The sequence below is a fragment of the Cyclopterus lumpus genome, chromosome 20 (assembly GCF_009769545.1).
Source record: "Cyclopterus lumpus isolate fCycLum1 chromosome 20, fCycLum1.pri, whole genome shotgun sequence".
Lineage (NCBI taxonomy): Eukaryota > Metazoa > Chordata > Actinopteri > Perciformes > Cyclopteridae > Cyclopterus > Cyclopterus lumpus.
In genome coordinates this window covers 4,176,220-4,189,343 of record NC_046985.1, presented here as the reverse complement: position 1 = coordinate 4,189,343, position 13,124 = coordinate 4,176,220, and the positions used below count along the sequence as shown (strand labels likewise).

At 42.7% G+C, this 13,124-nt stretch overlaps 1 protein-coding gene across 1 annotated transcript; it reads right to left on the bottom strand.

Moving 5' to 3' along the window:
- Positions 1-1,770: 1,770 nt before the first annotated feature.
- On the bottom strand, positions 1,771-11,409 carry cip2a (cellular inhibitor of PP2A). The gene is made up of 22 exons (XM_034560585.1): positions 11,289-11,409; positions 10,979-11,083; positions 10,595-10,742; positions 9,918-10,030; positions 9,191-9,285; positions 9,001-9,097; positions 8,353-8,475; positions 8,077-8,222; positions 7,906-7,981; positions 6,827-7,072; positions 6,504-6,666; positions 6,296-6,419; positions 5,853-5,952; positions 5,632-5,750; positions 5,115-5,283; positions 4,921-4,995; positions 4,439-4,549; positions 4,136-4,332; positions 3,557-3,670; positions 3,384-3,466; positions 3,139-3,278; positions 1,771-2,682 (listed from the first exon to the last, which is right to left on the bottom strand). The coding sequence occupies exons 2-22, from the start codon at positions 11,078-11,080 to the stop codon at positions 2,536-2,538; spliced, it is 2,688 nt and encodes an 895-aa protein (XP_034416476.1). The 5' UTR covers positions 11,081-11,083; positions 11,289-11,409; the 3' UTR covers positions 1,771-2,535.
- Positions 11,410-13,124: the final 1,715 nt, after the last annotated feature.

Here is a 13,124-nt window from a genome sequence, read left to right as displayed (position 1 = left end):
TGCTCGTTTGAAAAAAAGATTTGGACCTGAAAATTCAAGTTTTGGTCTTGAGCATTGAAAAATTCAACAATGTATTCGAAATAAAAATAACTGTATGAAAATTGTTGTTGGTTTAAATATAATTTAGATTCAGTTGTGTTTTTTTTCCTTGGAATAAAATATATTTTTTCATTTTTCAAACTTTCAATCTTATTTTTTCGGGTTCAGACTTTTGGCAGGGATCTGGCGTGGGGGGCCCAGTGCATGATGGGAAACGCCTGGCTGTCGCCACATCAGAGAGCTGATTGGCTCTTAGATCTGACAGCAAACACCACGTGTTGTAGTAAATCCAGGGCAAATTGTAAGTCTCTCTGTGTGCATTTGCAATTATTGAGACTGATCTGATCCTATATGTTACAGTATGTTGTTCTATTGAGTGTGTTATTGTTTTAAACATGCAGATGTAGTATTCTCTATAGTATACATGTTTACTCTGTTACACAATTGTTATTATAAAATGAATAATATGTTAAACAAAGGTAACATAATAATATATATAATAATATACATATATGTATGCATACATACATATCTACAAGTTGTTCCGGAGGTGGGAGTTGAAGACCTCCCGGACAGGATCCTCCGCCAGACGTTCCCAGTTCATTCTCACTACACGTTTCTAGCCGGCTCCGCCGTCATCTGATCCGACTCACCACCAGGTGGTGATCCGTTGACAGCTCACCTTCACCTGAGTGTCCAAGACATACAGCTGCAGATCAGATGTCATGGACAACCCGTGGCGAGCACAGAAGTCCAATAGCGAGACACCATGTATGAATATATGATTGATATATATATATATATATATATATATATATATATATATATATATATATATATATACACAGCATGTATGGATGGGGGCCAGGAGGGTGGAGGGATACATATATAGATATATATGTACATATATAGATATATATGTATAGATATACGTGTATGATGTATGTATACATAAATATATATTATTATATATATTATTATTATATATATTAGTGCTGGGCGTTTGTCCATATATACACACACTTATACATATACACTTATATATACAATATATATACACTTATATATATATATATATAGTTATAAGTATATTTAGATATGTATATAGTTAACTACACATATATACAGTATATACACACATATATATACACTATACACACATATATATATATATATATATACGTAAATATACATATATATATATATATATATATATATAAAAATTCCTGTTGCACAGAGCAATACCTCTCTTAACCTCCAGGCATGTGTAACCTCTGTGGGCAGGCTTGTGCTAACAGTTTATTCCACATCTCCATTCATGACAAAGGACAACATAGTACGGTCATCGTGTGGGCAACAGCGCATACACTAGTACAGTGGTACAATGAAACAGTGATTGTATAGTGGATTTAAATACATGTGAATAAAATAAATGAAATAGAACAGAAACTGTCTCCCTCTTAAATGTATGAGGAGAAATACTAAATAAATATATAATCCAAAATATATTTTTTACAGAGTTCTCACACTGGACTGTTACCTTTGTTTAACATATTGTTCATTTTATAATAACAATTGTGTAACAGAGTAAACATGTATACTATAGAGAATACTCCATCTATATATGTGTCTGTGTTAGTGTTGTGTGTCTGTCTGTCTGTGTGTGTAGTTGCAGCAGCTCAGCCCGACACAGAGCAGTGTAATAATAATAATAATAATAATAAACACCAGTAACCTTGTTGCTCATCAATACTCTTTAATTATTCACCGTTTAATTATAACTTTCAGTCGCCATCCGACTTCTTAATTTAATGTAAAAAACAGGAAAGTCTCTCTGGAGCCGCAGTTTGGTTTGTCCCTTCTGGGCTTCGGTAGAAACACCTGAGCTAATCATAAAACATAAAGATTCTCAGTTTCAGCTGATTTAAAAAACACATTTCTACCAATCGATGCTCCTAAATGTGACTCACTGTTCCTTTAATATTAACTCACTCACTCTCTCTCTCTCTCTCTCTCTCACTCACACACACACACACACACATTTATTCTTAAAACTTAAAAAAATAATAATACAGTTTAGTTTAAGAGTAAAAAAAAGTTTTAAAGTTTTTCTTTTGCTTTCTAAAAATAGCGTCGCCGTCCCCCTCTCCCCCCGTCAGAGCGACAGGCCCCCTCTCCCCCCCCCCCCGTCAGAGCGACAGGTCGCCGCCCCCTATACCCCCGTCAGAGCGACAGGTTGACGTCCCCTATCCCCCTGTCAGAGCGACAGGTTGACGTCCCCTATCCCCCCGTCAGAGCGACAGGTTGACGTCCCCTATCCCCCCGTCAGAGCGACAGGTTGACGTCCCCTATCCCCCTGTCAGAGCGACAGGTCGCCGTCCCCTATCCCCCCATCAGAGCGACAGGTTGACGTCCCCTATCCCCCCATCAGAGCGACAGGTTGACGTCCCCTATCCCCCCGTCAGAGCGACAGGTCGCCGTCCCCCTCTCCCCCCGTCAGAGCGACAGGTTGACGTCGTTCTTCGCGCGGCCGCTGCTGAGGCTGTGGATCATGGCGATCATGGACGAGTGTTTGCTCAGCTCGTCCTCCTTCTGCTTCAGCTTCGCTTCCAGCTGGCTCTTCTGCAGCTCCAGAGACGACGCCTGGGCAACAGGAAACGCATCATCATCGTCATCATCATCATCATCATCAGAGGGTTAACAGAGGAACCTTTTATTGCTCATTTATAAAACGTGTTTCTTTTGCATCATTTCCTCTCCTGCTGTAAATCCTTTAAATGTCCACATTTTCTAATAAAGGCTTATCTTATTTTCTCTCATCTTCAGGGCTGCGAATCTCTAAAGCGTTGTTTCATATAATAAACACAACTTTGGGTCCTTTAAGTCCCAAAAACTGAGGTTTTGACAAAACCGTGCACATCTTTTCTTTATTAAAATGCACGTGCCACTTTTATTTTATAATATTTTGTTTCAAATGTGGAGATTTCATGCTTTTGCAGTTTTATTAATAATCGGCAACTATTTTGAAAACATTTTAAAAGTCTTCTATAAACGCCACTTAAAAAAAGAAAGTCTCCTCCTCCTCCTCCTCCTCCTCACCTTGATGCTGGCGTCCTTCCTGGCCTGCTCCGTCTTGTTCAGCTCCTTCCTCAAAACGTCCACCGTCTCCTCCAGATCTCTCCTCTCTCGATCCTTCTCCTGCAGCTTCTCCTCCTCGGCTCTCAGGTCAGCGTGCAGACCTGCCGGGGGACGAGGCAGAGGCACTACCACTTTAGTCCACAGGGGGCGCCAGAACCAACACTACATGAAAGTTCCTCACAGTAACTCGCTGATGTCAGACTAACCCGCGATGTCGCTGTCCTTCTGCAGCAGCTCTGAACTAAGGGATCTGACCTCCTCCTCTCTCTCCTCCAACCCCGACGCCGTCCTGAGAAAGACACAGAATTTTTAAAAAAGGGAAACCGTTTGCTTCCTGCAGTATTTATGTAAAGAAAACAGAAACGTGCGTGTGCACTACTTCTCGTGCTGCAGCTGCAGCGCCTCGTGGTTCTTCCTCAGAGCGTCGCTCTGTTTGGTGAGTGAGATGTGAGACGCCTGCAGCTCCTTCAGCAGCCGCTCGCTCCCGTTGAACCTGCCGAGGAAATCCACCCGTTAAGACACTTTATACACACACACACACACACACACACACACACACACACACACACACACACACACACACACACACACACACACACACACACACACACACACACACACACACACACACACACACACACACACACACACACACACACACACACACACACACACACACACACACACACTTTCGCCTGAACCTTGCATTAATATATTATAAATGTGTATATTATTGTATTTTTTTTAATTCCGATTCAAATAATGTGAAAACATTCATGAATTAAAGTTTTCCTCATGTTCATATTTTACTGTCAAGATGTCGGCCAGTTTATCTGAACAGATAATTGTTTTTGTTGTCGTTTACATTCATTCATTTTGATGCAAATGGAAACAAAATGCACTTCAGGACTGTTTTAGTTTTGTTCTGAATCCTCCTTGCCGGCGTCCTGCCTCTGACCTGTTGAGCAGCGCGTTGTACACTCCTTTGAGGCTCTGGTGCTTCTCCGAGTCCTGCTGCAGCCGGGCGTTGTGCTGCAGCAGGGCCTCGATGTCGGCCTTGGCGAGCTCCGCCTCCAGCACCTGGCTGCTCAGCTGGCCCTGCAGATCCTCGCGGCGCCGCTCCGCCTCCTTCAGCAGGCTGCCCAGCTGACAGGCCTGAAAGAATAATGAGGACTCATTATTAATAAACATTCTATATTAAAATGTGAGAATGTGTGTGTGTGTGTGTGTGTGTGTGTGTGTGTGTGTGTGTGTGTGTGACCTCAGCTTCAGCTTGAGCTCGTTCAAAGAGGTACTGAGCGATGAGCCGGTCGGCCTGAGACAGAGCCAGAGCTTTCGCCTCCAACAAGTCCTGCAGTCGACTCTCCTTCGACTGGCGAGACACAAACAACCCAAAGTAAATACAACTGAATGTCACTCAGATCAATAAAGAGAACTGTCAATCACAGGAAGCCTTTGGATAGTCTGATCAATACGTAATGTGACTCATGACTCCCGTGATGCATGAGATTTATTTACTTTTATTTGAAGTTTTTTATTTTTGTATTAAACCAATTGGGCAAAGACAAAGAAAAAGAAACACAGAACAATAAAATAAAACAATAAATCTACGACTGCAAAACAATAAACTGATGATCAGCTTCAGAAAGACAAAGAGAGTTATTTCTCCTTCAATCAGTCGGAACTCACAAAATAAAACACACACACTTTGTTTCAGTGAATTGTTTAGTTGAACAAACTCACCGCAAATGCCGAGAGCTTCTGTTCGTAAACGTCGATGATCTGCGACATGTGTGTGTCCTTCACGTGTTCCTGCAGCTGCAAACCAACGAGTGACAAACAGTCAACGCACAAACGTCGACGCACAAACACAGATGTACAGACACACACACAGATGTACACACACACACAGACAGAGACAGACAGACGGACAGAACCTCAAAGCCGTTCTGCATCTTATCCACCAGCCCGTGGACGCTCCTGCTGGAACCACTGGAGCAGTCCAGGATGCTGGAAGGCGGGACTTCCTGCACGGCAATGCGTTTGACGGACAGCTCGGCCTCCCTCTGGCGATAGGCGTTGTTGGCGGCCAAACTTTCTCCCAGACTTGAGAAGACATTGATCGATCGATTAATGATTGACAGGAGAGACTAACGGTTTCACATTTCACAAGGTCCGTTCATCCAGACATTAGTTTTATTTATTTAACTTCTAAAATCAGTCAGTCGAATGTCGAAAACAGAATTTTTTTTGTTTACTTTGCTCGGACAGCATTGTGCGGCCATGTTTGTTTAAACCGTGTGATCGAACTTATTGGGAGGCGACAGACAGCGACTGTGGACACTAGTATTGAAGTATCAAAATATTGACTCAAATGCAGATTTTTAAGGTCTCCTTAAGTTTCTAAAGCATCTGTATGACCCTTAAAGCGACCGTGAACTAGGATTCACTCACACCAGGGAGGGGAAGTCTGGGAGGGGCGTGGCCTCCATCAACAGAGACAGACCGGTCTGCACGCGCTCTCTGTGGTGGGATGTCAGCGCCAAAGAGAGGGGGGTCACTATCCTCTGGTCCTGGGACGGGAAGACAGAGAGACCATCAGAGAAAACCAGAGGGGGAGGGGGAGGGGGAGAGAGAGAGAGAGAGAGAGAGAGAGAGAGAGAGAGAGAGATTAACTGTAGCACCCTGTAGAAGCTGGTCTCCATGTCCTTCACCTGTTGTCTCAGTTTACTCATCAGCTCCAGAGTCTTCAGCAGAGCGTCCGCACACAGCTGACTGAAACACACAACGTCCGTGTTAGTTTATTAGTTTTCTGTCGATAGATTAATTGATTAATAATTTCAGCCATATTATCACCAGTTTACCTCCTACAATAAATAACCCTGATTAATTTACTGGCAGTAAATGCCACATTTTAAGCTTTTTTCTCGGCTTTCAAGATATTTATTTAAAAATAAGACTAAACATATTTTGATCCGGGAATATTTGAGATTAATAATTCTATAAATAAATAATAAGAAAGTTGACTTTACAATGGCAATCTACAGTCTCATGTGTATATACCATCAATACAATAGTATATAAAACACATAACTTCCTCCGGTTAGCGCTCACTCACCCGAGGTCGTTGTCCGAGCCAGACGGGTGGCAACAGGAGAGGAGGGCCTCGACCTGCGAGAGGCCGAGCTGAGCGCTCACCTGACGGGACACCAGGGTCCTGGTGGAGTCCTCAGTGCACAGGAGTGCAGGAGTTAAGGCAAACACACATAAACAACAACAACAACGCATAAAACACATGGGTCAGCTGACGGTCCGGCGGAGGATATCGAGCAGCAGGCTGGTGACGTGTGCGACGCGGTGGCAGTGTTTCCTCAGGTGAGCGTCTCCCTGTGCAGGATCGAGGCCACTCAGCAGCCCCAGCAGGACGGGGAGCGACATCTCCACGAAGCTCAGCACGCACTCGGACACGGCCTCGCCTCCCAGCGCCTCCTGGACCGAGACAGAGGGGACAGGACAGAAGTCAGGAGCCTCAAAACACGGACGAAGGAGGCCGACAGCCGCGGGTGCACACGCGAGAGCTCAGAGGGTGCCGTCGCATCGAGTTGGATGCGTTATGGTTTTTATGATTTCTCTCATGTTCACGTCGTACCTCCAGCAGCTCGTTCAGCAGCTGCAGCGCCTGGAGCGAGCAGGACTCAGCGCCCTCCACGGGCGAGCTCAGCCACTGCACCAGGGCGAGCCCGGACTCGGCCTTGCGTCCGTCGTCCGCTCCGCCCCCCCGCCTGCTGCGGCCCGCCCCTCCGAGTTTGTGTCCCGCCGCCGGTCTGAAGACGACCTCGCAGAGCAGCGGACGCAGACCAGAGACGCTGCACATGGCCAGCAGGAGCTCCAACACCTGCAGACGACAACATCAATCAATCAATCAATCAATCAATCAATCAAATATGTGTTGGCTGCAGTTATTTTTAAAACCTCTTAATAAATAAATGACGATAAATTCTTTGGGGTTCTATGGAAACACGTCTGTCTTTTACATGCGTATATTTTTTTTACATCATCATGTTTTCATAAGAGCAACATCAGGAATGTCTCATGGTCATTATTATCATCTACTTCCAGTTTTAGGTTAATTACACCTTTTAATTTAGAGGAAATATGGTAGTTTTTTTTTTTTTACTGTAAATTGTATTTTATTTTCCTTTATTTAAATTTGTTTTGTACTTAATTGATTCTTACTTACATATTAATATTATTATTGTTATCTCTTTTTCATGTGTATTGTCTTTATTTATCTATTTCTATTGTCGTTTACACCTATTTTTATTGTTGTTTATATATATATATATATATATATATATATATATTGTAATGTCATTTTAATGTATCTATTTAAATTGTCTTAATTTATCCGTTTTATTTATCCATTTGTATTTATTCGTATTGTCGTTTTTTTTATTTCTATATTTTCGTTGTAATTTGGTGTTTTTACTCTCCTCTAATTTCACTGCTCTACTGTCCTAATAAAGCCTAAAACATACTTTATACAAGTGTCTTTTACCACAAAAAGGATGGTGTTTACTGCAGAGCGTAACATGATTTGATGCACCTCAAAACATTTCAACCACGAACACAACTGACACAACTGACACACCTGTAATGCGTTCGCTGTCTATTTTTGCGGTGGGAAAGGTGCATAAAGATACACGGCACAGAACAATGTGTGAGCACCTTCGCTGCAGAGTCGGGGTCCTTTGATTGAAGGAGTCCTAAAACTTTAGACACACACGCCGAGAAGTGCTGATACCTGGAAATGGAAAAGTGGTTTTAACTCAGGACCACAGAGCCCTGAAGTGAACACGCTCTATGTAAGTGTGTGTGTGTGTGTGTGTGTGTGTGTACCTGGTGAGGTATTCCGCTATCTTTGGGTTCTTCAACAAGTCAACCAAAAGGTCAACAGAGTATTTCCGCGTCAGCGTGCCGTCGCCGTTCACAATGATGTTGAACACGAGCTGGAAAGTTTGGTGGATGTTCTTTGCATCAAAAAGCTGCAGGAAACACACACACACATACATACACACATATATATATATATATATATATATATATTGTAATGATAAAGATCTGATACGGATAAAATAAAGATGCACAGTATATTTGTGGGTGTCTCCCGCCTACCTTCTCTCCAACCTTCTCGTTCAGAGTGAGGCTGGCCAGGATGGACAGCGTGAAGACCACCACAGTCAGACTGTTGTGAGCCAGGAAGTTGATCAGAGTTCGGTAGAAAGGCTTCACGTGGTCCTGCAGGAGAACACAGGCTCAAATATTGAACATGAAAAACATTGCGATTGCTCGCGGCCGTGTCAAAGCTTCTTATTGTGGAGCTTTTCTGAACCATCTATCCAGTTTGGTGTTTCTTTTCAAAATCATAAACACACTTTTCATTTCGCCTAAAGTAAATAAAAGGCTGCAATATTGGTAGAGATTGGACTGCCATATTAAATTGTATTTATTTGATTGGGGCGATGCACTTTAACATCGCTCCATTACAAAGCATGAAACTGAGTGTAGATAAGAAGTGGAGGAAGGAATCGAGAAAACTTGAGTTTCTGCTCAAAAGATGAACTTTTTTTAATTGTCCGATTAGGCTGAACAAAATGTGACAACCATAAAAGCCAGTTTGTTTTTCGTTACGGCGGTTCTGCGCTAGCTTTCATGTCACCGACTCCAAGGCGTGCAGCTACCTTTACAGATCGGTTGACCAAGTAATCTGTAAACGTGCTGACAAACATCCTGTGTACGTTTTCTGTTTCCAGTCAGACTCACCAGAGACTTGATGTGGCGCTGCACGGAGCGGTTGTCCCGACACAGGTTGACCATGAGGCCGAGGCACGGCACGATGATGTCGTCATTGTGAGACTGGCTGTGACGCAAGACCCAGAGAAACGTGGTTAGGTGAGCGACCAAAAGACGTCCGGCAGTTTCACTCGCTCAAACTGGGAGGTGTGGTTCTTACATGGTGGTCATGAGAAAAGCGACGAGCTCGTGGATGTAGTTCGTAGACTGGAAGACGCGAGTGTTGTAAGTCAGTCTCTGCAGCAGCTGCAAACACTGAGTGAAACACACGAGATCCATGTCTGAATTTGATGGCGGAATGAAGAGAAACCCTCCAGGATGAAGCTAAATGCCTTTTTAGTTTCAAAGTTTTAATAAAACAATGGTGCTACAAATCGGCTCTTTAGCCACGGTGATGATTAAAGCAACAATAGAGGGAGGCTGTTGAATAGAAAAAAAGGTCTGAAATCCATTTCCACTGTTGCATCAAGTTTAAAAATCCAACATGTCTCTCTGAAGTCATTTATTACGGGGATCACCACTTCTGGACTGCTCCACAAACTCAATACCCCCCCCAACACACACACACACACACACACACACACACACACACACACACTTTTAAGAGGCTGTTGTACCGTACGGTGATCTACGTATTTGGTTCTTGTGGCACATTTGTGATCTTAATTGTGAACAAATGCGTTTCATTTAAAACATGTTGTAGGTAACATCTGCACGCTCAGCCTTATTTTTTTTTAACAAAAAATAAACAATGAAGAAGCCTGGTGAAGCAACACACATTACAAGACAACACCATCCGTTACTCAAACGATGCAGAAAACCATAACAGTGTGCACAGGACAGCACGCAGTCTCATTAGGTCGATGACGGTCGAGGGTTGGACTTACCTGCAGGACCAGGGGCTCCTCCGGTGTGGCGCTGTGGCAGTGGACGACAGACGCCAGGGTGCTGGTGAGGTTGTATCTGCTGTTCAGAATCTCCAGACCGTCATCATCACAGGCTGGAGGCAGTTACAGAGAACACAGGGGGGGGGTCCAAAACACAAAGAGCTGGCAGTTCAGTTTTGTGCCTCAAGAATCACACTAACGGATCTGCTGCTTTTCTACTTCTTTCTAAAAGGTCACGATACGAAGAGAATAAGTCACTTATAAACATAAAACTTACATACCTCAAGGTAATGGGTAGGTACCAAATAGATGGAAAGAATCAATGACACTATGTGTATGTATTTAATCTAGTCTTCCCTAGTATTCTTCTAGTCCTCGCTGAACTGCCAACGTTATAAAAATCACACATATACACTAAAAACAAAGTGGAGATGCAACGCTTTTTAGGAACCTGCCGATATGATGATGCATTATAAAAAGTGACCTTGAACCCAGCAGCAGAGAGATGTGCGAGACCCTATATGAGTGACTTAAATGTGTTTGAGACAGGAGGATTTTCTCAAAAGCCAGCGGGGCGTCAAGCCATCAAAGTTGCCACTGGTGTTGCCACCAAACGGCCATTAATGCGTTTGTGTGCTTGTGCAGTGTGAAAGGGGATTTATGTATGTAGAGTGTACCGAGTTGCGACAGCAGGGAGACGATGGAGCTCGTCAGGGTGGGGCTGGTGTTGGGGTTTCCAGCCAGCTCCACCAGCCCCCTCACACACTCGCGGGGCATAACCTGACCCGAGGACAGCAGCTGGTCACATTTGAGGGCCGACACCTCCTGCAAACACACACAAACAACACGTAGGGACATGGTTTAAAGCGTGTTGTCCTTTAAAGCTTAAAAGGACCTACCAATTTATAATTTGGGTTATAATCACGCGGCTAACGCAGATTTTCCTGTTTCCTCAGTCAAACTGTGCTGTGCTTAGAGAGCATGACACCTACATAATTATGGCTTCCTTAGCTTTGTTTGTAGGGTCAAAGGTCACAGGGTCAGAGTACTGAACGTCTCACCTCCACCAGCTTCTGGAGCTGCGCCGCGTTGTGCGTCGTCCGGCCGTCTCTGTACTGCTGGACAGCCAGCAGCAGGGACTTCAGACACGTGGTCATGTCCATCACCTGTGAGGTCGTACAGGTGAGACAACACGGGGAGAACAGTAACGGACGTTTTTACGACGTCCATATTGACGCTAACAAGTTCACCGTTTCACAACAGCGAGTTAAACAACATGTAAACGCGGGTGAAACATTCTTGCCCGGTGCTAATATACTTCAAGCGATTGCGGTGAATATTCATAGTGCTGTTTTGTTTGTGAAAGTCTACCTGTGGTGCTTCTTTTTCCCCGTGAAACAACAACAACAACAACAACAACCGGCTTTTTTCGGCAGCTACTTCTTCTTCCCGCTTCCAGCTTCAAACAGGAAGGAACGTACCATGTGCGATAAAAGGTGGGGGTGGGTGGGTGTAACGCTACAGCTATAAAGCTTATATTCATACGTGTACAATATAAATTAATTAATTGTACGACGGAAATAACTTTATGTTTAGATTGAACCGCATTCTTACGTTAAATGTGAGATGTCTGTGATAAATTAGGCGAACTAAAAAGTACTTTACCCCTTTTCCTGTCTTGGGCGAGGCCATGAGAGGCACGTGACGTGGGAGGGGTGGAGCATAACCGGCCGTCGTAGACAGTAAATAAAATAATATAAAATATAATACAATACAAATAATGAGATATAACAAAATATGTTTGTGTAACCTAGTGGGAGGGAGTTGTCACCACTGGAGCCACTAGAGGGCACTGTACTTTGGATGGGGCCAGTGGCAGGGAGCGAAGAAGGAAGTGGGCTCCGCTGTATCGGGTGACGAGCTGGTGACGGGTTGGTTGTTTTCCGTAAGAACTACCTCTACAGTTATTTTTGCACTGTATTTTTACACTGAATGTATGCACTTGAATTATACACCGATTATTTGCACTTTGAGTTAGTTAGGTTTTCAAGTGAGATTCTATGTGCACCGTGTAAATGTACTGGACCATCTTTGTTAAATCTATTCTAAATTGAACATTCGAAATTAAATTAATACTACTCTAAATCCCTTAAGAGTAGTCGAGAAATAAAGATCCCTGAAGATAGTGTTGTGTCTGGTGTCTCAGTTCAAGTTACACCTGCCTACACATTTTGGTACCAGGAGTGGGGTCTCTAATTTGGAGTGTTTGACTAGGTTTGTAAAGTGCAAAAATAACTGTAGAGGTAGTTCTTACGGAAAACAACCAACCCGTCACCAGCTCGTCACCCGATACAGCGGAGCCCACTTCCTTCTTCGCTCCCTGCCACTGGCCCCATCCAAAGTACAGTGCCCTCTAGTGGCTCCAGTGGTGACAACTCCCTCCCACTAGGTTACATTTGTACAGCCACTTATGATAAAGAAAAAACAACAGAATGAAATAGAATATATTAAAAATGAAGTCTAATAAAATAAAATATCAAATATAATGTTAATTTTTAACATTTTAATGTTAATGTTTAATGTTTTTTTTTTTTTTTTAAATGTAACCCTATTTAAACAAACTTGAAGCAAACAGATTATAAGATCCAGTCCAGGTCATTAACTTTATATATATATATTCAAAAAATAAATGTACTGTTGTGTTTGATTGTATCAGACTTTATAGGTGTAACTAATACATTTTTAAAATGTTTACAGCTAAACCCGAACAATACCAGATTTCAAGACAAATGTGGATACATTTTGACAAATTGTCTGCCTTTTTTTTAAAAGCATAAACAACTGATAAGAAAACCTTTTTTTATTCGGTTCACATAAATGTGCTCACAAAAAAATTGTGGCCTGGATATGTACTTTGTTTTTAAAGTTTGAAAAATAAACTTTTTCTCTGGAAGACAAAATATGCAATAGAAACATAATACCCTTAAACACACACACACACATATATATATATATATATATATATATATATATATATATATATATAGTTTCTGTGCTGCCTTTTCTTGTTCCTTTTCATTATGTTTTTTGCATTTTGCCTTCATTATAAAGGTTGCATCAGAGATTCACACTGGAAACCGAGCAGAGTATGACCTTCACAAAAGGTCCTGCATTAACCTATTTCTTCTAATTTGTCATGTTGATAAT